The sequence below is a fragment of the Aquarana catesbeiana genome, linkage group LG02, assembly GCF_042186555.1.
Source record: "Aquarana catesbeiana isolate 2022-GZ linkage group LG02, ASM4218655v1, whole genome shotgun sequence".
Classification (NCBI taxonomy): domain Eukaryota; kingdom Metazoa; phylum Chordata; class Amphibia; order Anura; family Ranidae; genus Aquarana; species Aquarana catesbeiana.
In genome coordinates, this window is record NC_133325.1 from 682,074,230 (window position 1) to 682,095,695 (window position 21,466).

Sequence of the window (21,466 nt, forward strand, 5' to 3'; positions counted from 1 at the left end):
GTTTTCAAATGCATTAACCTACCGCAGCCTGTAGTATTTCTGAGAATGTGGCCGGAATAGGTGGCTACAACTTTTGAAATGAAGGAAAGAGAGTCCAGGGTAGGAGTTGGCTGAGATGAAAACTGCAGTGGAACCCAGTGAATATTAAAGCTTACTATTACTGTTTCATAGCCCAAATATATACCGTATATGTTTTCGGTGCACTGAGCCATTGAATTAAATAGAACTTATAGTGATACTAAACACACACTGTTTACATTGTCCCTTCTATTTCTGTATGTGGATGATGGCACTGTAATTATTTTAATAAAAAAAAAAAAAAGATCTAAGTACCTTTTTTCTAATCGATATACAGCTGTCACATGACCCAGATCTTTCCCAGCCTGTCTGCAGGGAAATGTAAGCAGGAGGAGCTTCTAGTCCTCTGCTGCTGGTCACTTGAAAAAAAAAACAGCCTTTGGAATACAGAGTAAAAATAAATAAATAATATCAATAAACTGTTTTAAATTGTCATACAAATATATATTTGAGATTAAATCTTTATTATTTTTTGGCAATAAATTTGTGTGGGTGGATTTCTTCCAGTCACAGGCTGTGTCATGCGCCCACCAGCCTGCCTTTTAAAATAAGAGGGAGGTGATTCCTCCATCAATCTACATGTAATATCCTACCCTATTGTGTTTAGCAGGTTAGTGGGCATGAAGGTGGAGGGAGTGGGCTGTCATTTACCACTTTGTATACGCCCACATGTGTGACTCTATAGTCACATGGGCTGCTCAGATATGATAGAGAGGAAATGCTCAGCACAGAAACTCACTGAAAACTGAGCATGTGCACAGTTGCCACTACCACTGCAAAATCCCTAGTTGAAATGGGGACATGGACAGAAGGTGAAGATAGAGAGCAGCAGGATCAACTAGGATGTTTTTAGTGACTTTATTATCAACACCTTAGAATCAACATGACAGTCAAGTAATTAGAATTATTAAAAAATATATTCACTAATGGCATCTTCCACATTTTCTCAGTACGGATTTTCTTTAATGAAAGCTGAACCCAGTGATGGAATTACCATAGAAGTAGATGGTACACAAATTTGCAGCCTTTGAAAGCTAGATGAGGCTTACTGAACCCCTTTGTGCCTAACGGTAAAACAAATCTTAATGTCTAAGCACAGTTTTGCAGCTTTGACATGTGTTATTAAAACTGTACATATCATCGCAACTACTTTGTGCATCCAGGTGGATTATACTGGGTTTTTTTAGGACAAAAAAAAAAACAACATTTGATGGTAAATGGTAATAGTTATCTCCTGATTTTTTTTTTTTTTTTATTATCAAAGGCAAACTGGCCCAAAATTGTAAAAAAAAAAAAACTTTTTTTTTTTTTTAAATTTAGCTGTATATTTCTTGCTGCACATTTTGCTTTTTTTTATTCTACCTAAAATATACTGACCCTGATCTTTGACCCAGACCTTGACCCAAACGCTAACCCTGGCCCTGACCTAGATCAAACCTTGATATAGGTTTTTATGTATTTTTTTCTAAGACACACATTTTTTTTTCTCTGCAAGGAGAGATAGAGATACAATGTATTTCCCTCCTCAATTCACAGAGAGAGAAAACTTGGGGGCGGCTTCATAGTGAATGATCACTGTGATAGCCAATCAGAGGCTATCACAGGGATCAGGTGACTCTAAATCAGGAGTTTCAGGTCCTGATCATTAGTACGGGGCCAGAGGCTTCAGCTGAGACCCCGGTCTCTGTGATGGGAGCGGCGGTGCGCTCCCAGCACAAAAGGGAGAAACGCAGATATGCAGCCCTATGGAAAAAAGCCCAGTCCAGGGGTGCCACATATTTGTGTATGCTCGGCATGACGGGATTAACCTTTTCATGACTAAGCCTATTTTTGACATTTGGTGTTTACAAGTTAAAATCCGTATTTTTTGCTAGAAAATTACTTAGAGCCCCCAAACATTATATATATATTTTTTAGCAGAGAATCTAGAGAATAAAATGGCGATTGTTGGAATATTTTATGTCACATGGTAGTGTAGTGTGGTAGTGTGCAGCAGTGTTTTAAATGCAACTTTTTGGAAAAAGGGACACTTTCATGAATTTAAAAAAAAACAAACAGCAAAATTAGCCCAATTTTTTTTTTGTATAATGTGAAAGATGATGTTACGCCCAGTAAATAGATACCAAACATGGGAAACAGGGAAGTAAAAGCGCTCAGCCAGCCATTACATATGGCTACAATCCCCCAGGTTTGCCAAAACCTCTAGCTTAGGGGGGCCTCACCAGGGTCCCTGCCTGCAGGCTGATGCATTTCAAAGGTATGTCCTTCTTCATCAGAACCAAACAACAAATGATCATACAGCCTTTTAAATACCTTCAATCCTATTGCTGTCCCTCCCACAGCAAGAGGGCCAAGGTCCCCTCCCAAAATGGGGGGGGGGGTTCCCTCCTTTGCATGGAGTAATGTTATAATAGCTCTCTAAGTAAAAAAAAAAAAACACACACATATATATATATATATATATATATATATATATACACACATACACAGTGGGGACGGAAAGTATTCAGACCCCCTTAAATTTTTCACTCTTTGTTATATTGCAGCCTTTTGCTAAAATCATTTAAGTTCATTTTTTTCCTCATTAATGTACACACAGCACCCCATATTGACAGAAAAACACAGAATTGTTGAAATTTTTACACATATATATATATATATATATATATATGTATACACATACCGTATCTCACAAAAGTGAGTACACCCCTCACATTTCTGTATATATTTAATTCTATGTTTTCATGTGACAACGCTGAAGAAATTACACTTTGCTACAATGTAAAGTAGTGAGTGTACAGCTTGTATAACAGTGTAAATTTGCTGTCCCCTCAAAATAACTTTACACACAGCCATTAATGTCTAAACCGCTGGCAACAAAAGTGAGTACACCCCTAAGTGAAAATGTCCAAATTGGGCCCAATTAGCCATTTTCCCTCCCCGGTGCCATGTGACTCGTTAGTGTTACAAGGTCTCAGGTGTGAATGAGGAGCAGGTGTGTTAAATTTGGTTATCGCTCTCTCATACTGGTCACTGGAAGTTCAACATGGCACCTCATGGCAAAGAACTCTGAGGATCTGAAAAAAAGAATTGTTGCTCTACATAAAGATGGCCTAGGCTATAAGAAGATTGGCAAGACCCTGAAACTGAGCTACAGCATGGTGGCCAAGAGCATACAGCGGTTTAACGGGACAGGTTCCACTCAGAATAGGCCTCGCCATGGTTGACCAAAGAACTTGAGTGCACATGCTCAGCGGCATATCCAGAGGTTGTCCAATGCAGATCTACGGGTGCTCTCCTTACTGCGCATTTATGGGCACACCCGCCGCTAACATTGGCACCAATGGAACTATTTAAACTGCAGAAGCTGTACTAGCCTGTGATGTCTGATCTACAGCTTTTTCCCGTGTTCCTGCATCTGTTCCTGTTTTTGACTTCTGTGTTTGACCTGGCTTGCCCTGACCAAGCTTGAACACTACCTACACTGGCTTTGGCTTGTTTTTGGACCCTGCTCTACCTGCGACAAGTGTTGCCGCTCTCTGCCTGTACCCTGACCATTCTCTGACTATAGTTTATATCTGTACCTGACCGTCTGTTGCTGACCTGGCTCATCTGACCACAGATCCAGTTATCCATCTGTCCTGCTCTGCATGTTCTGTCCACCAGATGTCTTGCTGATGTTTTATACTGGTTATTTGTACCTGTGTTGTTAAATTTACATGCAAATGTGTAATTTACTTAAGACAATCATATGTGGTGTACAGGCTCCATCTAGCTTTCCTTTTTGGTATTGCTGCAGTTCTGTTAATTGTTGTATGTGTAAATAGGAAGTTGTCAGCAAGCAGGGAATTCTGGGTAGACCGAAAGTCAACCATCCACCATTCTTTTCAACACATTGCAAGAAGCAAGTCATGTATTTCTCTATCGCCATCACCCCTTAGAGAACTTAAAAAGTAAGTTTTTATTATCTCATTTTGTACTGTATGTCGTTGTTTTTGCAATGTATGCTGTATTGTGTGCAATATTGTACTTATTGAAGTCTATTTCTGTTATTTTGTAGTTTCACCTGGCTTGTTCTAATAAAACTGAGATCAAAGAAATATGGTACCTACAGTTATTGGGATGAGACGGTTTAGCTTTCTGCTCCTTGAGACAGAACAGTGAAATTGTTTAGCTGACCTCTGAAGGGAAGATAAGCCAACTTCAGAAGTCTGTACAGCCCGGGGCTACACAGTATCCATACAGTCAGAAGCCTTAAAGATACAGGAAGAACAGACTTTTACCAGGTATGCCTTTACACCACACCACAATACACCAGCAGCCTACCCCAATGCCAATCAGGCTACTGTAGACTTTGCCAAGTTCCTGGCCAAAAGAGAGTTAGTTACCCAAGGACTTATCAAATTTAGTGATCGCCCTCAACACTACAGGGCGTGGCGATCCACTTTCCAGAGTGTCATTCAAGGTCTAGATCTATCCTGCAGGGAACAGATAGAACTCCTCGTCAAGTGGCTTGGCAATGATTCTGCTGAACATGCCAAAAGGATCAGAGACATTAATATAAACCACCCTGAGATAGGTCTTACAAACATCTGGAACAAACTGGATAGATGTTATGGCTCACCAGAGGCTATAGAGAGTACACTGTTTAAAAGGATAGAAGACTTCCCAAAAATACCTAGCAGAGGTTACCAAAGACTCAGAGAATTCAGTGACCTGTGTATGGAGTTACAAGTGGCTAAAGCAGAAGGGGACTTACCTGGCCTTTCTGATCTTGACTCTACTAGAGGTATTAACGCCTTAGCACAAAAACTTCCACTTACACGAAAGATGGATTACTCATGGCTGTAACTACAAACGAAAACACAATGTGCCTTTTCCACCCTTTAGTGAGTTTGTGGACTTTGTAGACAGACAAGCGGGAATGAAAGATGACCCCAGCTTCATTTTTCCAGTGTCTTATTCCACTTCTTCTGGCCCTAAACAACTCAGAGCTCCAGTAGCAGTGCACAAAACTAACATTTCTTCCCACAGATTTGCAGAGTCTCAACCAGAGGATCAAGACAGCGACCCTACTAAGTTCTGCCCTCTACATAAGATGCCACATCCTCTTCTGAAATGCAGAGCCTTCAGGACAAAGACCATCGAGGATCGTAAGGCTTTCCTCAAAAAGAACAACATCTGTTACAAATGCTGCTCTTCATCCACACATTTCACCAAGGACTGTAAGGTCAGTGTCAAATGTACAGAACGTGAAAGCACAGACACAACACAGCTCTACACCCAAGGCCTACTCCAAGAACTTTTCCAGCTGTTCATGGGGACAAGGAGCAAGGCGGGGAGACCAAAGACTCTAGTACAGACGCAATAGCAATCACTTCACAGTGCACTGAGGTCTACAAAGGAAGTGCAGGGGGCAGATCCTACTCTAAAATCTGTCTTGTGAGAGTTTATCCAAAAGGATGCAGAGACAAAGCAATCAAGCTCTACGTCATCTTGGATGATCAGAGTAACAAGTCACTAGCTAGAGCTATGTTTTTGACATTCTAAACCTTAAAGGCCCCAGCAGTCCTTACTCCCTTAAGACTTGTGCAGGTACAGTGGAAACGGCGGGGAGAAGAGCTGATGGCCTACAAATTGAATCTATGGATGGTAAGACATGCCTACCCTTACCGACCATAATAGAGTGCAACTAGATGCCAAACAACAGATCAGAGATTCCCATACCAGACGCAGCAGCTCACCAGACTCGCTTGAATCACATAGCACATCTCTTACCAAAACTAGATGATCAGGCTCAGATAATCTTACTCCTAGGGAGGGATATCTTGCAAGTCCACAAAGTAAGAAAACTGATCAACGGTCATAAAAATGCCCCATATGCCCAAAAACTGGATCTCGGGTGGGTCATTATAGGTGATGTTTGCCTGGGAGGTACACACAAACCGGCATCTGTTAATAACCTGCTTACTAGTACCCTCAAGAATGGTCGTCCTTCTCTTTTCCAACCCTGTCAAAATCATATCCTCATAAATGAACTACCACACAACAACCCTGTACCTCTTCCCTTCCTAAGTCCTCTCTGTGACAGCAATACCTATGACAATGACCAAAGCAACTTAGGAAGCACAGTGTTCCAGAGAACAAAGGAAGATAACCAGGTAGCAATGTCTATTGAGGATAGGCTCTTCCTAGAAGTTATAGAAAAGAATATGGAGAAAGACGGGACTAATAGCTGGGTTGCACCTCTTCCCTTTAGACCACAAAGACGACGTTTGCCTAACAATAGAGAACTAGCATATAAACGTCTCACTTCCCTAAGACACAATCTTCAAAGGAAACCAGAGATGAAAGAACATTTCTTTTCCTTCATGGAGAAAATATTCCAGAATGGTCATGCTGAGATAGCCCCAAACCTCAAAGACTCAGAGGAATGCTGGTACTTACCTATATTTGGGGTCTATCACCCTAAGAAGCCAGGACAGATTAGAGTGGTGTTCGATTCCAGCGCCAAACATGGGGGTGTCTCTCTAAATGATGTCCTCCTCTCTGGCCCTGACCTTAACAACAGACTATTAGGAGTACTTCTTCGATTTCGCAAGGATTCAGTCGCATTCATGGCAGACATACAGCAAATGTTCTAATGCTTTCTTGTTAAAGAAGAACACCGTAACTTTCTGAGGTTTATCTGGTTCAGGGACAACAACCCCTCTGGAAACATCACAGAATACCGCATGAGGGCGCACATATTTGGCAACAGTCCTTCTCCTGCAGTTGCTATATATGGCCTCAGACACTTTGCTAGAATGGAAGAGTCAGAGTATGGGTCAGATGTCAGACAGTTTGTGGACAAGGATTTCTATGTAGACGATTGCTTGAAATCACTACCCGCAAATGAAGCCGCAATCAGTCTCCTCAAAAGAACTTGCAATGCTTGCGTGTTCCAACTTAAGACTCCACAAGATTGCTTCCAACAGTAGAGGAGTTTTAGAAGCCTTTCCTGTCCAAGATTGTTCGAATGAGTTAAAGGACTTAGATCTAAGCACAGACTCACTTCCCATGCAACGCAGCCTTGGTTTGCTTTGGGACTTAAGATCTGACACGTTTACTTTCCAAGTAAACAGAGAAGAAAAACCCTTTACCCGTAGAGGTGTCCTGTCTACCATAAACAGCCTGTATGATCCCTTAGGCTTTGCAGCACCTGTTACCATCCAGGGTAAAGCACTACTGAGAGACTTAACCTGTGAGTTGCTAGATTGGGACCACCCTCTCCCCACCGACAGGAAGAACTTATGGCTAGAGTGGAAGGACTCACTAACAGCTCTTCTCACATGGGAGGTGTTTGGGAGAGGATGATAGGCATAGCCCACAGAATTCTTGATTCTATCTTCCTACAAGTAGGAACTGCAAGACTTACTCACGAATGTTTAGTGACATTTATGGCAGAGGTTACAGCTATCATTAACACCAGACCTTTGACCTCCATTTCAAGTGACTCTGAGGATCCAGTGGTTCTCACACCTGCCATGTTACTCACGCAAAAGACTAGTCTTGCCAGTGCTCCAGCTGGAGAGTTTTGTGAGAAGGACCTTTACAAACTTCAATGGAGACAAGTACAAACCCTTGCCAATACCTTCTGGAACCGGTGGAGGGAACAATATATATCTACTCTACAAGTAAGGAGAAAGTGGCACACTGAAAAGCCTAATCTTAAACCTGGTGATGTGCTCATGAAAGATTGCCAGGCACTAAGGAATATGTGGCCTTTAGGTTTGATCACCAAAGTACTGCCAAGCAAGGATAATCGTGTCCGTAAGGTTGAGGTCAAGATCTTTCAACAGAATGAGGCTAAAGTATTCTTGAGACCAGTGACCAATCTTATTCTGTTGCTTTCTACGGAGGACTCTGTTAGTGACATCACTTGCTGTCAGGCGGGGAGTGTTCTGTCCACCAGATGTCTTGCTGATGTTTTATACTGTTTTTTTGTACCTGTGTTGTTAAATTTACATCCATCTAGCGTTCCTTTTTCGTATTGCTGCAGTTCTGTTAATTGTTGTATGTGTAAATAGGAAGTTGTCAGCAAGCAGGGATCTCTGGGTAGGCAGGAAGTCAACCATCCACCATTCTTTTCAACACATTGCAAGAAGCAAGTCATGTTTTTCTCTATCTATCGCCATCACCCCTTAGAGAACTTAAAAAGTTTTTATTATCTTACCTTGTACTGTATATCGTTGTTTATGCAATGTATGCTGTATTGTATGCAATATTGTACTTATTGAAGTCTATTTCTGTTATTTTTTAGTTTCACCTGGCTTGTTCTAATAAAACTGAGATCAAAGAAATATGGTATCTACAGTTATTGGGATAAGGAGGTTTAGCTTTCTGCTCCTTGAGACAGAACACTGCATGCTACCTGGTTCCTGCTGGTCCTTCTGTCTGCTGCCAGCCTCCTGCACCTGCAACCCACCTGCAACTGTTCACCATGCAACTGCCACCTGTCGTCCGCTGAGGCCAGGGTCCACTGCTCCATCTGCCATTCTGGCCAACTGACCCACCCCTCAGACCAGGAGCAATAGCTTTTTCTGTAACTTCTGTTGGCAGGAGAACCACAAGCTTTCTGAGACTTTCCTTTCAATTACAGAACAATTATATCTGGCGAGTGGGGTCTTTGTTTCACTATGGCAGAGGTAAATGAACAGATAACGAATTAAAGAGTACTAATGTGTTAGTTGTTGTATATATAGAAGATTATGACATAATGAATAACAAAGAATAATGGAGCATTACCACAGTTTTTCACATTGTTATTACACTAAATTAGTGATTCATGCATAGGTAATTGGTATAGCGGTGAATAATTGTAATAGGCAGCTGGCCACAATTTAAAGCCTAAGTTTGTTTTATAAGCACAAGGGAGAGTACATACATTAAATGAGAAGTGTCCCTTTTGCTGGCGGCTGCTCTGTTCATTGAAATCCAAAGTGTTCTGCCCCCCCTTCACTCCATACTCCCACGGCTAGAAAAGTCCTATAATTGGATTTATGGAACAAGGTATGTAGCATACATATGCAGTACCCAATAATCCAGTGATGGAGCTATTTTGAATAGAGCACTCAGCAGAAAGGTAGGCCAAGGTTGACACTTTTGATGAGTGCCATGGTGGGTTCAGTGGCTCATATTAACCACCGCAGCACTGAAAGATCACAACTGAGGAGGTATGGGGGATGGGGGGCAGAGGATTTCAATGTACAGAGCAACCACCAGCACAAGAGATAGAACTTAAGTTAGTAGGATGTATCTCTTGTGTTGATACCTCTACTTTAAGGTGAAATCCTTGTACTTTCATGCTCCACCACCCCTGCCACAATCTTCTGGTTCGGCAGGGATTAATAGAACTGTGGGAGCTGTCGCAGTCTCTAATAATGAGTGCCGGACTATGCTCACCCTTTTCACCAAACTCCTCCATTCATAGAAGCCCGTACTACAGCTTGTGTGAATAAAACAGGATCTATGAATGGAAGACAGGTAGATGATTAAACGGTCCGCTCCCTCTATTCATAGATACTGTTTCATTCATAGAAGCTGTAGTAGGATTCCTATTGTCGGTGCAGGTTGCTATGGTGGTAGCTCTATCATTGGTTTCTACTTAATTCAATGGTTACTGCACATGTATTCCATGTACCTTGTTACATAAGCCTAATTATAGGACTTTTCCAGCTGCTGCAAATTAAAATGTTAAGACACTATAAGTTCATGGAGAAAAAGCAATTTATTTCATTATTGAACGGCTGACTGTCTGTAGGTTTACATAAGCCTTCAATATATTTTGCACTTCTTATATCTCTTCAGCTTAATATTTCTTTTGTGCTTTCTCTTGCTTCCACTAAAGGTTATGAGCTGCCCTGGATTGTCAGAAGAAAGCTAGTCTTCTTAATGCATCACATCCAATTACTTACAATGTCAATATTGGGCTTGACATTGCCTAATACTCTGTTTCAAGAATATAGATTTATTAATTCCCGACGTCAAGCCCTGACATTATAAATGTAAAAAAAAAACAAAAAAAAACCATATTGCTGTAAATATAAGGTTGTAGGGCAAATTACAGCAATTATAAAATGGAGTTAAAAAAATAAAAAGGAATTTGGCCTAATCATTCTCTGTAATCGTAGCTCAGTAATAGCTGCCTGTTGAGACATAGTATGCTGAAACTTGTTGGTTATGTGACTATAAAACACAAAAGTACTAGACAGTATGTTATGTAATGTTATCCTCTTCAGATAACTGTTCCGTTACATATAATGGATGATGTAATCTATGTTATAAAAAAGATAAAGACGTATTAGTGCTGTGCTATGCACGTAACACGTATGCAATCAAATGTGACAATTTTAATAAAATTATGGCAATCTAAAATAAAGGTGAAAAGATAAACACAAATAAACACAACTTGTGATTATGCAAATATAAATAGTTCCACGTGGAAAAATAGTCAATTTGGGATCATCCCATACAGTTTATGAGGGAGATTTACTAAAACGAGTGCACAGAGAATCTGCTGCAGCTGTGCATAGTAACCGATCAGCTTTTAACTTCAGCTTGAAATAAGCTTTGAAAATAAAGCCTAGAAGCTGACTGGTTACTATGTACAGATGCACAAGTTTTAGTAAATCCCCTCTAATGAGTCTTGTGCATATGCTAAATCCATGTGTGAAAAGGTGAAATCCAGTCAGAATCAACTAAACAGAAAACATGCAGACCAGCACCAAAAAAATCCCTTAGGCTATATGTTCACCTCTCAGATGGGCCCTTTTGAATACAAGTTTTTAAATAATAAGCCCAACATTTCTCCTGGTCACTGCAGGTGGATGTATTCCTGGACACAATTGCTCTCTCAGTAGTAGGATTCCCCTTTCAAGATTGGGACAGTTCTCATACAGTGAGGTGTGTGTATAGGTGTGTGTACAGTTGGGTGTGTGCATAGGAATTTTTTTTTTTTAAGTTAGCCAGCCTCATAGTGCCCATAGCAGCTTGTTTCGGCTGTGGAGAATCAAGTTCTGCTAAAAAAAGATTGAAGTGCACCATATCAATAAGTGTGTTCACAGCAGAGAGCATCCTCAGATAAAGGAGGCTCTGCCTGAACAGGGTCAATGAAAAACGAGTAGAAGTGGTATTTCTGGCCACTGGAAAAAGCAGTAACAGTTTTCAGAGAAATTCAAACAGTGGCAGATAAATCTATAAATCTGCTTTTATCAGATAGACCACATGGTGCATACTTGAAAGGGAGCTAGCGTTAGAGTGGGGGAGCAGTGACATAACAGGACATTGGTCAGGGACTAGGCAACAACTGTCACCGTAAGCAGTGTTTTGAGTTTCCTGTAGGCTGTCTGCGGAACATTTTTTTCAGTCCTTTTATCAGGGGCGGCCCATCCATTAGGGGCGCCCGGGCACCACCCCTCTCTCCTCGTCACCGCCCTATATGCAATGGATAGATTCATGCATAGCATGAATCTATTCATGGCCGCCGCAGCTGCCCCCCTATTCATGCGTCCGGCCCCTTTCGGGTCATCGGGTGCATAAAAACAGTGGCCAGGTTCTTTTTTTAAGCACCTGATTAGAGCCATAGGCTCTAATAGGTTTCAAAATAGGGTGGACTCAGGATGCTGAGGATGCGTCTGGAGCCCACCCAGGTGTGTTGCAACAGCGAATGAATATTCGCTGTTGCAACACTGATCCTCCTCCCGGCCAATCGGGAAGTGGAACTGATACCCATCACCCGATTGGCTGAAAGGACAGTCGATCCTATTGGACGCCTAGGAGGAGGGGAGGAGACGCACAGCGAAAGCGAGGAGGAGAAGAGCCACCCAGGCCCCGCTGCCGCTGCATGGATGCCTGGTCCCCACAGCCGCTGCATGGATGCCCGGTCCCCACCGCTGCTGCATGAATGCCCGGTCCCCACCGCTGCTGCATGGTTGCACGGTCCTGCACGGTCCCCGCCACCTAGATGGGGTAAGTGCCAATGAACCGACCGGTGGACAGGGGGGGGAGTGGGGGGTTTTGAGTTCCCACGGGGGGGGGGGGTTCGGTTGTTTGCCGCCCTTCCAAACAAAAAGCTGCCAGCCACCATTGCCGTTTATGCCAGCTTCCTTCCAGCTGTGATCTGCCTTTGCTAAGTGAGGAGATCCCCAGTGGGGTAATTTTAAAATGGAGTGCAGAATGGATGGTGGTTTGTGTGTCCTGATAAAGGAGTCTCTATAACCCAGGCAGCTAGCTACCTCATCCTCCTGAGACTAAGTTTAGATAGGAGGAGAAAAACTGTCAATTTTAAATTGCTCATGCAGAGAAACAATAGAACAATTATAATAGGGAACATCATATTAAAGTGAATAACTCTCCATTCCTCTGCTAATACAACTACATTGAATGTATTTCACCACCAGGTAGCTACCTAAAGCGAGGAACCTGTGAGCCCTGTTTCACCTCATCTAGGATACAGTGGGGAAAATAATTATTTGATCCCCTGCAGATTTTGTAAGCTTGCCCACTTACAAAGAAATGAAGGGTCTATAATTTTTTATTATAGGTGTATTTTAAATGATGGAGACAGAATATCAACCAAGAATCTGGAAAAAACACATGATACAAGTGTTATAAAGTGAGTTGCAGTTCAGTGAGTAAAATAAGTATTTGATGCCCTAACAACCAAGAATAATTCTGACTCCCACAGACTGGCTACAGTATGTGCTCATGTGATACACAGATAAGTCCTGTCAATCTAAGAAGGTGCTCCTAACGACAACTCCTTAGGTGTATAAAAGACACCTGTCCACAGAATCTAATTCTTGCATTATTCAAACCTCGCCATCATGGGCAAGACCCAAGAGCTGTCAAAGGACATCAGGGATAAGATTGTAGACCTGCACAAGGCTGGAATGGGCTACAAGACCATGAGCAAGAAGCTTGGAAGAAGACAACTGTTGGAGCGATTTTACGCAAATAGAAGAAATACAAAATAACCATCAATCATCCTTGGTCTGGAGCTCCATGCAAGATTTTGCCTCATGGGGTATGGATAATAATGAAAAAAGTGGGGGATCAGCCCAGAACTACACGGAAGGAGTTTGCGAATTATCTCAAGGCAGTTGGGACCACAGTCACCAAACAAACCATTGGTAACACAATACGCTGCCATGGATTGAAATCCTGCAGTGCCCGCAAGGTTCCCCTCCTCAAGAAGGCACATGTACAGGCCCATCTGAAGTTTGCCAATGAACATCTAAATGATTCAAAGAAGGATTGGGAGAAAGTGCTGTGCTCAGATCAGACCAAAATTGAGCTCTTTGGCATTAATTCAACTCGCTGTGTTTGGAGGAAGAAAAATGCTGACTATGACCCTAAGAACACCATCCCTACAGTCAAACATGGAGGTGGAAACATTATGCTTTGGGGCTGTTTTTCTGCTAAAGATAGGACTTTGCTTTGCTTTGATGGGCCATGTATTGTAAAATCTAGGATGAGAACCTTCTTCCCTCAGCCAGAACACTGAAGATGGGTCACAGATGAGTCTTCCAGCATGACAATGACCCAAAACATACCGCCAAGGCAACAAAAGAAGTGGCTCAAGAAGAGGCACATTAAGGTCATGGAGTGGCCTAGCCAGTCTCCAGACCTTAAACCTTTAGAAAATTTATGGAGGGAGCTGAAACTTTGAGTTGCCAAGCGTCAACAAGGATACCTTCAAGATTTAGGGAAGATCTGTAAAGAAGAGTGAACCGAAATCCCTCCTGAGATGTGCGCACACCCAGTAACCAACTACATGAAACGTCTTACCTCTGTGCTTGCCAACAGGGGTTTCTCCACCAAGTACTAAGTCATGTTTTGCTTGGGGATCAAATACTTATTGTACTCACTGAACTGCAACAAAATGTATAACATTTGTACCATGCGTTTTTTTCTGGATTTTTGGTTGATATTCTGTCTATATCATTTAAAATACACCTATGATAAAAATGATAGATCCTCTATTTCTTTTAAAGTGGGCAAACTTACAAAATCAGCAGGGGATCAAATAATTATTTCCCCCACTGTATTGGACCAACTAGGGATCCAGGCTTTACCTGCCACAGTCTTCATACCCCCAAAGGGGTCTTCAGGGTCTGTAAACCATAGAAGTGTACCACAGCCCTGGACCTGCATAGCATCCTGCGGCTAACTACATATGTTGCACTTCATGTCAAGCTGAGTGCGTGATGCACTGAAGCAAAAATTAGAAGCCAGCCTGCACAGTGGGGCGTGGATATGGTCCCCAAGGTTAAACTGAGGGGTACCGATCCAGAAACTGATAAATCGCTCAGGGCAATAAGCAACATTTTGATAGAAGTGTCAGAAAGAAAATATCACATAGTTTAAAAAGAAAAATAGTTCTCCAGAGAACAGGTCCATCACCTGCTTTAGGGGTGGCCCTAGCAAGTTTTTTCTTGCCAGCGTCCAATCACCTGAAGGTAGCCTGCCTATAACCTACAGTCTGTAAATACAAGTGCTGTGTCCTGTATTGTACGAATAAGATGTTTGCAATACCTTGGGAAATTACTGTAAAGAGTAGGATGTTGTGTTTTATCTAAGTTTGGTGTGCTGCAGATACTATTTTGGGAAATTTAATGAATACATTGGAGGAAAAAAAAACTGAGAAACGGACACAGGTTGATGGTGTACTTATCAACACTCGGCGCTTTTCTTTTGGCTGTGACATTGGAGGTTATTTACCGGTAATAATGGAAAGAGATGACTTATACAGTAGCTTTCAAGAGCAAAGTGTATTAAATTACCCTTTTGTAATTCCCTGGAGCACAGGATTCATCAAACTCTTACACTCTTACAAGCTGAGAATGCCACACATCAGCACTTGATGGATTCCAAGAGAAAAGAGATATCTCTCTCCATCAATGGTATGTTGTACAGAATAAATGGAGAATGCATGTTCTTCACATGTTTCCCATGTTTCCCATTAATCCTTGACTTATGTTAGTGTTATATGAGAACAAATGTCTCAACAATACATTAAGCTTTCATTTGTGGTCATACCATACAAACTTGATACCTGTACGGAATAACATCAATGACATAACAATCATGGTCTTTCTGATATTTGTATTAAAGTGTATGTAAACCCAATGATTAATGTCCTATATCAGTTTTAAAGCTTGGTTCACTGCAGTGCAAATCACATGCAATGTCCGTGCGATGCGATTTCAGCCATACAGATAGTATGGCTGAATTTGCATTGCATTCAGGCCAAACTCGCACAGGACCCTTTTTTTGGTCCGCACCAGAATCGGATGTTCACACCCATGCGATCCGATTCACGTCTGAACTGTCAGTTCACAGTGCCATATGAAAACTGAAATGGGGGTGTCGATAACATGGTACTGACACTCCTAGCAGTTCACATATGGCAGTGTGAACTGCCATGCGAATCGGGTGCGAAGCGGGAACCCACAGTGGATTTGCAGTGTTCCCGCATTGCACCAATGTGAACCGGCACTAACTTGCCAATGTAATTTCTAATATTTTGAAATCTGCAGATTTTGGTAACATATTACCTGAAGATCGTGCCATAAAGACCCTTGCTCAAGCAACGGCTGCAAAGACGCTACTGGAGATTAACTTTAGTGAAATGCAAGATTTAACCACTTCAGCCCCGGACCATTTGGCTGCCCAAAGACCAGAGAGGTTTTTGTGATTCGGCACTGCGTCGCTTTAACTGACAATTGCACGGTCGAGCGACGTTGCACCCAAACAAAATTGACGTCCTTTTTTTCCCACAAATAGAGCTTTCTTTTGGTGGTATTTTATCACCTCTGCGTTTTTTAGTTTTTGCGCTATAAACAAAAAAAGAGCGACAATTTTGAAAAAAACGCAATATTTTTTACTTTTTGCTATAATAAATATCCCCAAAAAATATATAAAAAAAACTTTTTTTTTCCTCAGTTTAGGCCGATATGTATACTTCTACATATTTTTGGTAAAAAAAAATCGCAATAAGCGTTTATTGATTGGTTTGCGCAAAAGTTATAGCGTCTACAAAATAGGGGATAGTTTTATGGTATTTTAATTAATAATTTTTTTTATTAGTAATGGCGGCAATCTGCGATTTTTATCATGACTGCGACATTTTGGCGGACACATCGAACACTTTTGGCCCTATTTTGGGACCACATTTATACAGCGATCAGTGCGATTAACAATGCGCTGATTACTGTGTAAATGTGACTGGCAGTGAAGGGGTTAACCACTAGGGGCCGCTGCAGGGGTTAAGTGTGTCCTAGGGAGTGATTCTAACTGTGGGGGGGGATGGGCTACATGTGACACGACACCGATCACCACTCCCGATCACAGGGAGCTGTGATCAGTGACAGTGTCACTAGGCAGAAAGGAGAAATGCTCGTTTACATCAGCATTTCCCTGTTCTTCCTCTCTGCGAGATGATCGCGGGTATCCCAGCGGACATCGAGTCCGCGGGACCCACGATCACGCCCACGGAGCTCGCAGGAGGGTCCATGCGGCCACACGGAAGCAAATTTAAAGGGACGTACCTGTACGCCTATTTGCCTGTCCGTGCCATTCTGCTGACATAAATGTTCGTGCATCAGTCGGCAAGCGGTTAAAAAAAGGGTAAATCAAGTATTTTATTTAAACAAATGGCATTTGTTTATCATACACAGTGCTTTAGTGAACAAAAAGTAATTCGGTTATTGTTTAAAACCTTTCGCTGTCAGAGCTGTTTTTGCATTTTTTGCATGTGTTTAAAAAAATCATTTTAGGCCTGAAGATTGCAATAAAACCCTCTGAAACATTATATATTTTCTGAGAATAAAATAGTGGTAGTTCACATTTTTTATGTTACACGATATTACCATAAAGGTTCGTAAAAATACGTATAAAGTATGGAAACTTAAGAAATACACTAAAGTTCATTTTAGGGCACACAAACGCAATAACTGACCCAAAAGATAAGGTTGCACTTAAATAGATACCCAACATGTCAAACCCTAAATTTGCATGTGCCTGCGAAATGGCTATAACCTTCATTAACCTATATTTTCTATAGGTGTTGCTTTAAAAGTACCCCTACAGTTTAGCATTACAGAGAATGTCTGGTACTAGAATTATTGCCCTCACTGTGGCGTGCACTACAATATTTAACATGCATATCACAATCCATGTTTTTGTGTGTAGGCAGCCCCGATGCACGGGTTTACGTATGTATATGGGGGTGTGCGGGCCTCGCATTTTTTTTTGGGGGGGGGGGGGGGGGTTATGTGGTTGGCTTATTAGTTGCTTTTAAAGTTTATTTATTATTCATTTCCACATTATATTTCAATTATTTCTAGCCTCTTCAATGTGTGATGGAGGATAGTGAAGTTTGTAATACCAGTAAAACTTTTGTGAGGGCACTGCCACCTCTTCACACATAATAGCATCCTTGATAGTGGAAACATAAGGCAGGATTAGGGCAGATTTAAAAGCTTATTGCCCAGCTTCCATTGAATCCAAGTCTTACTGACCCTCTTCTTCCATCTGCTCATCCGCAACTAGTGCCACTGAGATCTATGCCTGTTCTTTTTCAGATCTTGATCCCTTCTTTCCTGCAGAATTAGAAGTGATGTAATTCTGCATACTTTATGCTACAGCTAGGCGGATATAAATGCATACCCCTTGAGACTCCTTGTCTTTGTTATATATATGCAGCTTCTTTAAATCAAACCTTGCACTTTAGGCAAGGTCTGCCTAATCAATGTGGCCTCATCCCCCTTATTTAAACACTGAATAAAAGTGCAATTTAGGAGGATTTAGGCTGCTCAGTATCATGCCCCGTACACACGGTCGGACTTTGTTCGGACATTCCGACAACGAAATCCTGGGATTTTTTCCGACGGATGTTGGCTCAAACTTGTCTTGCATACACACGGTCACACAAAGTTGTTGGAAAATCCGATCGTTCTAAACGCGGTGACGTAAAACACGTACGTCGGGACTATAAACGGGGCAGTGACCAATAGCTTTTATCTCTTTATTTATTCTGAGCATGCGTGGCACTTTGTCTGTCGGATTTGTGTACACACGATCGGAATTTCCGACAACGGATTTTGTTGTTGGAAAATTTTATATCCTGCTCTCAAACTTTGTGTGTCGGAAAATCCGATGGAAAATGTGTGATGGAGCCTACACATGGTCAGAATTTCCGACAACAAGGTCCTATCACACATTTTCCATCGGAAAATCCGACCGTGTGTACAAGGCATAAGAGTCATTCTCCTGCTAAACAGATTTCTGGTAATGCTGAATAGCCCAAGTCTCAGGAAAAGATACTGTAGCATAGTACAGGATTGTCTTCTCATGGGATTTAGGCTGCTCAGTATGTGCTATAGAACTCAATGGGGGAGATTTACTAAAACTGGTGCACACAAAATCTTGTGAAGCTATACATAGTAACCAATCAGCCGCTTTTATTGGCAAAGCTTAATTGAATAAGTTGAAGGTGATTGGTTATCACATTCTGTGTGCACCTGCTCTAGTAAATCTCCCTCCATATGTGCTTTAAAACACACTTCACAAGCCAGCTTAGAATGTAATGCTAAGGCAACACATATCCAGTAGATAAGGCTAGAAAAGGCTAAGACCTATTGTGAGGTTGAAAGTGTGAAGGTCGATGACAGTGATCCCCACTGACTTCCACTATGAGAATATCTTCCAAAATCGTAATGGCTGGACCATGAAGATCTACATTGTCTTCTAGTCAAGCAATCTTCTTCTAGGTAGTAATATTATTCATCACCCTTTGATGAAGTCACGTGTTCAGTGATGCAACACGTTAGGGAGGAGCCAGGTGTCGTCAATTCTGGTCACGGCCGAGACCAGAAGTACCCTACGGAAGCTGTTCATACGATTTTTAAACTGTAAGTTACAACTTTTTTTAATGAATGTAATTGAACTATTACACTATGGAGCCCCTTCTCTTTATTACATGACTTTTTGCATCTGATGAGCCTGGAATATACCCTGGTACCTTTAGTGCTGAGGATATCCGTGGAAGTCGATCAATTGCTGAGGATCCATTGTTTACCCATACCTACGCTTGATTTGACCCGTTAGGGTCTTTGTATGAGGTGAGAGGCTGGGGCAAATGAGAGGCGCACCGTGGATTGTGATAATATTTTGGATGAAGTGGATTTCATTCTGTTGCTTTGCACATACACTTTTTTCTTCTATAAGAACTGCCACTTTGGAGTTTTTATCTGCTTTTTTGGACTTTTATTGCTCTAGTAGCACTTTATTAGATGTTTAAATGCATGATCATTTTTGCATATCATATTGTTAATTGTTCACATTTGAGGAGTAACTTTATAGTTTTAGCATATTAGTACTATCTTATTTTATATACATTTTGGAGTCAGCACCACATATTTATTTTATCATCTGTACTTTGTGTGTGAACCCTTTCTTATGTTGGCAGCTGCTCAGCTAGTTAGTCAGAGCTTGCCTAGGTTTGAGCACTAGTCTTTTTTCTTTTCTCAGCATGCAGAGTTGGCTGTCAGAATACTATAGCTGTGCACCAAGAGATTCACTCCACATTGTTTGGTGTAGATGGAGGAATATATGTGAGTATAGCCAGCTTCAAGTGATTGTAAAGTCATTTTTTTTCCACTAAAATGAAAAAAATGTCATACTTACCTGCTTTGTGCAAGGGTATTGCACAGAGCAGCTCTGAACCTCTTCTTCTTGGGTCCCCCATCAGTGCTCACTGCTCTGCCTCTTCTCTGACATACTCCCATAGGAAGTTGCTTCCTATGGTGGCACACATATGGGCATGCTCCCGAGCCAGGCTGTGTATGTCCATAGACATTCACAACTCAGATCCATCCCTTGCTCCTTCTTCACAGGATTTGACTGACAGCAGCAGGAGCCAATACCTCCCACTGCTCTTAGCCATGCTTGTGAGAGTAGAAAGAGAGGAGAGAAAAACTGCAGATGAGCAAAGCGCTGGATCGATGTAGGACTCGGGTAAGTATTTAGAAAGTGTGTGTGGATGGGAACAGCAACTGGAAAGTTTTTTACCTTGCTTAAAATAAAACAAATACATTGTGATGTGGATTACAACATTTTTAATGGCGAGTGCATTTTAACTGAGGGTTTAGTTGTACTTTACGCATCAGGTTGACTTGAATAAAATTTTGGAGTATTAATATTTCAATCAGAATCATTTTCATAGAATAGTTGCATAGAGTATATTTTTTGGTACACACTGAAAATAAGCAATAGTAAAAGAAAAAAGTCTGTTTCAAAATTGACAAATACTTTAGCTCACATGATTGAAGTTATAGCAAGAAAGTTACCTGGATGCTGCTGACACTTCCTCTCCTGCTTGAGCTTTGACTCTCTCCAGGTGTCTTTGCACTGTGGCACAGAGCATCAAAACCCAAAATTCCTCCAACACAGTCTCCAATCAGACACACCTTCAAGAAAACAAAAGCATGACACATTATATGCTTTAGCATTAGAATTAGAACAATAAAATTTCCTAAATATGTAATATGATTAAAAGGAAAACCTTCATAAGCTGAATAACCATTCTGTGTTCATTGCACCATTAGCTACTTAAAAAGGATCTCTTGAAAGCTGGTTCAATACAGTTCTTAAAGCAGTTATAAAGGCTTTAAAAAAAAAAAAAATTGTTAAAATTAGCTGCTGTGTGCAATGGAATTGTACAGAGCGGCCCTGAACCTCCCTTTCTGGGATCCACAGCTGATGCTCTCAGCTCCTCCGCTTCAGTGTAGCAAGTCGCTTCCTATGGGAGCAGACATCCATAGACACACACAGCATGGCTCACTCATGCCCTCCACTCCCTGCTCACAGCATTTGATTGACAGCAGCAGGAGCCAATGGCTACCAATGCTGCCTCTCTGTCCTATGAATGCAGAAAAAGAGGAGACATTGAAGAAGGGCACAGCACCGGATTGAGTGAGGGGGGTGAGAGGATAATACTGGTACTGGGACATTTTTTACCTTAATGCAGGGAATGGAGAATGTTAAAAAAAAAAAAAAAAAATTCTTGGCTTTAGAACCACTTTAAGGCATGCTCAATGGTTGGCCCCTCTGGCCCTGCTTTTTTGACAAAAGTTGATCATTTGATTAATGTTTGTAGCAGGAGCTTGCTGAAAAATTTTATGCTGTACTTTAGCTACATCCAATCAAATGCAGTCACTGTTTAGGTATTTTGACAGCTAGTAGGGCCAAGTGTCAAAATGCAATAGCCACAATAGGAGATTCCGTCATCTGCGCCTAATGTGGATGGAGGAATCGGTTCTTTTATGTGTTCAGCCCACAGTCC

The 21,466-nt window shown here is 41.5% G+C and overlaps 1 protein-coding gene across 1 annotated transcript in view; it reads right to left on the reverse strand.

Moving 5' to 3' along the window:
- The window catches only part of PITPNM3 (PITPNM family member 3), a 1,020,867-nt gene that overhangs the window by 176,227 nt on the left and 823,174 nt on the right, over positions 1 to 21,466 (reverse strand). The window contains exon 7 of the mRNA XM_073616741.1: positions 20,472 to 20,591. Within this exon, the coding sequence (XP_073472842.1) occupies positions 20,472 to 20,591 (120 nt within the window). The remainder of the gene's footprint in view (positions 1 to 20,471; positions 20,592 to 21,466) is intronic.